Source organism: Octopus bimaculoides, chromosome 7 (assembly GCF_001194135.2).
Source record: "Octopus bimaculoides isolate UCB-OBI-ISO-001 chromosome 7, ASM119413v2, whole genome shotgun sequence".
In the NCBI taxonomy this organism is placed as follows: domain Eukaryota; kingdom Metazoa; phylum Mollusca; class Cephalopoda; order Octopoda; family Octopodidae; genus Octopus; species Octopus bimaculoides.
The window spans coordinates 24894012-24897866 of NC_068987.1; the positions used below are offsets into that span (position 1 = coordinate 24894012).

Below are 3855 nucleotides of genomic sequence, written 5' to 3' on the forward strand. Positions count from 1 at the left end.
CTGCACTGTATGTGGCTGAGCATTATCCTGTTGGAAGAACACTTCTTGTCTTGAAACCAAAGATGGTCATTTTTCTTCTAGTGCTGACTTAAGCTGCTCGCAGTAAATCTCTTTTGTTATTGTTTGGTTTGAGTTTAAAAGTTCAAAGTGGACTAAACCTTTCATATCCCACCAAACAGACAACAACACCTTATGTGGGTGAAGACCTTCTTTAGCCTGGGGTGCCAGTGTTTCTCTTTTCCCTACTCACTGTCTTCGGTACTTGACATTTTTATAGAGAACCCATTTCTCGTCACCAGTCACTATTCAATTCAAAAAAGGTTAATTCGTGAGATGTGACAGCAAAGAAGAGCAGACATTCACTCTCTGCACGTGATTAGACTTGGAACGTTTGTGAGGAACCCATTGACGCAATTTGCTGACTTTTCTGATGGCATGCAGGTGTCGATGAATAATTGAATGACTGAATCCAAGCTTCTCTGCTAGTTCCTCAACAGTTACAATGGGATTTTGTTCCACCAGGGTTTGCAGGACATCCTCGTTGAGCTCTACAAATCTTCCAGGATGAGGCTCATCTTCTAGGCTCTAGTTTCCAGCTTGGAATTTCTGGAACCACCATTGACACTGACTTACACTTATTGTCTGATCCCCATAAAGTGCATTAATGTTCCTCGCACTTTCCGACGTTTTGTTGTCTGTATTGAACTCATAGAGCAAAATATGCCAAATATTCTCCTTTGTCACTTCCGTTATAACTTTGAAAGAATAACTGTTTCAATCAAACTGCACGCTCCAAAACTTGCACTAAGAAGAAAGTAAAATTACTACCTGCTTTTATAGCAAGTTGATGCAGGTAGTATATCTCGTTCTCCTCTGACTTTTAGTTCATGCAATTGAAAAAACCGCATTATTTATGGGATAACCCAATATATGTATGTATATATATATATATATATATATATATATATATATATATATATATATATATATATATATATAATCATTCATTATCATTTTAATGTCTACTTTTTCATGCTTGCATGGGTCAGATAAAATTTTGCTGGTAAAAAGCACCTGGTCCACTCTGAAGTATTTGGCATTAGGAAGGGAATCCAGTTGTGAAAAAGCCATGCCAAAGTAGACAGTAGAGGTTGGTGCAGTCCTCTGGCTCACCAACTCCTGTCAAACTGTCCATCCCATGGTAGCATAGAAGATGATGATGATGTTGATGATATACAAGCACACACTCATGTACTTCAGCTAGTCCCAAAAACAGACCCTTCTCCTCAGGGTCAGAAAATACAGCACACAACAGCTGCTGATACAGTACACAACACAAGTGAGACCCACAAGGAAGTACTACTGCTACTGTGCACACAAGCATCATGAACAGCATCCAGTGAAGAGCTATTTGACTGACTAATCTTCAATCACTAACAGTCTATAACCCCTGGTCCACAGGCATGCTATCTCCATTTTCTTTTCTTTTTGGAATCTCAACTATAATGGTCTCTGGATAGTGTCATACTTCCATTATTCAGGTATCCCCAGCTTGCATGTCTTTCCACCTCCTGTAATCCTTGTTGCATCCAACCCACCTACTCTAGTCCTGCACTATCCACTATGCTCAGTTATTTTCCCCCAAAGCATTGTCTCTCTGGAATCTTCTTGTTCAGCAGGTGTTCACCTGCAACAGTTTAAGTGGAACATAAACAACATCAAGCTCACTAGTCTTGGAGAGCCTGTGAAGATCATGGGCACTCTTCCAAACTCAGTAAGTTAAAGATAAGTTATAATATTAATTCTATGATATTTGTTCTGAACCATTTTACAGACACTCTCTTGTCAACTCACACTGTCAAAAATACAGTGAGTAGCCCACTGAAAATCTGTCCACTAATTGTGATATTTATCATCATCACTGTTCAATGTTCACTTTTCTAAGTTTGCATGAGTCAGACAGAGTTAACTGAGTCAGACTTTCTCTAGCTGGATGCTCTTTCTGTCATCAACCCTCAATTGTTTCTAAGCAAGGCAAAATTTCTCCAGGACATGTTTATGCAGAATATTAGAAATGACAGAAACTGCTTGTATGATACTGCTGCTCATTGTCATGTAGTGTCAAAACAAGACACAAACATACACATATTCACACATACAAACACATACATACATTGATACATAAATCATGGCCTTTTTTCAGTTTCTGTCTAGCAAATCCACTCACACATGGCCTAGAGATATAGTAGAAGACACTTGCCCAAGGTGTCAGAGTGGGACTGAACCTAAAACTGTGTGGTCGGAAAGCCAACTTTTTAACCACCACATTCACTTTTGGAATACATTTCCAGGAGGCTGAAATAAATATTAAAAAAAAAAAAAAAAAAAAATCAAGGATCTAAGCTTTGAAACTATTCTGTCGGGTCAGCATGTTTCAAATACTCTTATCTATAAAGTATGCAGAACACTGGCTCACAAGAAGTCGTAGACTCCCAATAAGTTCTTTGGCATGGGATTGCTCCACAACAAAAACAAAATCATGGTGGAAGGAAGGGTCATTGAGAACATTTCAGCTGATAACTTTTCGGGTCAATAATACATAATCAAAATCAATACATACTTAAACACGCACACGCAGCTGCCTTAGCAGCATTGTAGGCCCCTGGGCACTATAGTATATATTCACTGACAGCAAACCACAGTATAAACAGATCAGAATTGGTCTCCTTAGATCCATGAGATCCCTGCGCCTATGCATTAAGATGACACTGCACACACACTATACATGCATATGTACATACATATATGTGTGTGTGTGTATGTGTGTATGTATATATATATATGAAAACCTACCATTGTAGCAAGGTGAAGAAGTGTTCCATCATCAGAACATGATTCATTTAAAACTGTTTGCAAATCTTTCACTTCTGAACCTGTTGTAAAAAAAAAAAAAAAGAAAACAAAACTAAAATAAAACATTTAAAAACATCCTCATCATCATCAAATGTCTGTTTTCCATGCTGGCATGGGTTGGACAGTTTCACAGGAGTTGGGAAAGCCAGGAGCCACACCAGGGTCTATGGTCTGTTTTGGCATGGTTTCTACAACTGGATGCCATTCCTAATGTCAACCACTTTACTGAATGCACTGGATGTTGATGAACAAATTCAGTGCATCAAACATAAGGCTGTTTGTTCTGTTTAGTTCTACCAAAGTTAAAATCCTTTACATCTACAAAAGCAGTGCCAATGAATCACAAACCCCAAACACATTAAATGTCAAACATCATTACTAAACAATACAATTTGGAAATAAAGAATGTAATGAACTTACACAAAGGAAATTAAACGACAGCCAGCCTGTTAATCAGGCAAACATTAGTGATATTACATTAGGAACAATCAGTCTGCCTTAGACTGACTCATTATACATATGGACATCACTATTTTCTGCTACAAATTAAACATACAAGTAAACGGTGCTATGCCGTGAGTTCACCTGATTATGGATAAGCCTTATAATCCATTTAAAATTAATCCACAAACCTAGCTAATACAGGTTATATAATCATCTTCCAATCTGCAACAGTTACAACAAATTTAAACTGTTCAATATATTGATTGCATAAAGTATTCAGAAAAGAAAAAAGAAATAAAAAAAACAAAAAGTTATATATAGGCACACGCATGACTGTGTGGTAAGAAGCTTGCTCCCCAACCACATACTTCCAGGTTCAGTCCCATTGCATGGCACCTTCTACTATAACCTAGGGCTGACTAAAGCCTTCTGAGTGGATTTGGTAGACAGAAACTGAAAGAAGCCCATCATATATATATATATATATATATATATATA

The 3855-nt window shown here is 37.6% G+C and overlaps 1 protein-coding gene across 1 annotated transcript in view; it reads right to left on the minus strand.

The window, feature by feature from the left end:
- The window catches only part of LOC106872824 (uncharacterized), a 54433-nt gene that overhangs the window by 44272 nt on the left and 6306 nt on the right, over positions 1 to 3855 (minus strand). The window contains exon 3 of the mRNA XM_052969142.1: positions 2854 to 2933. Within this exon, the coding sequence (XP_052825102.1) occupies positions 2854 to 2933 (80 nt within the window). The remainder of the gene's footprint in view (positions 1 to 2853; positions 2934 to 3855) is intronic.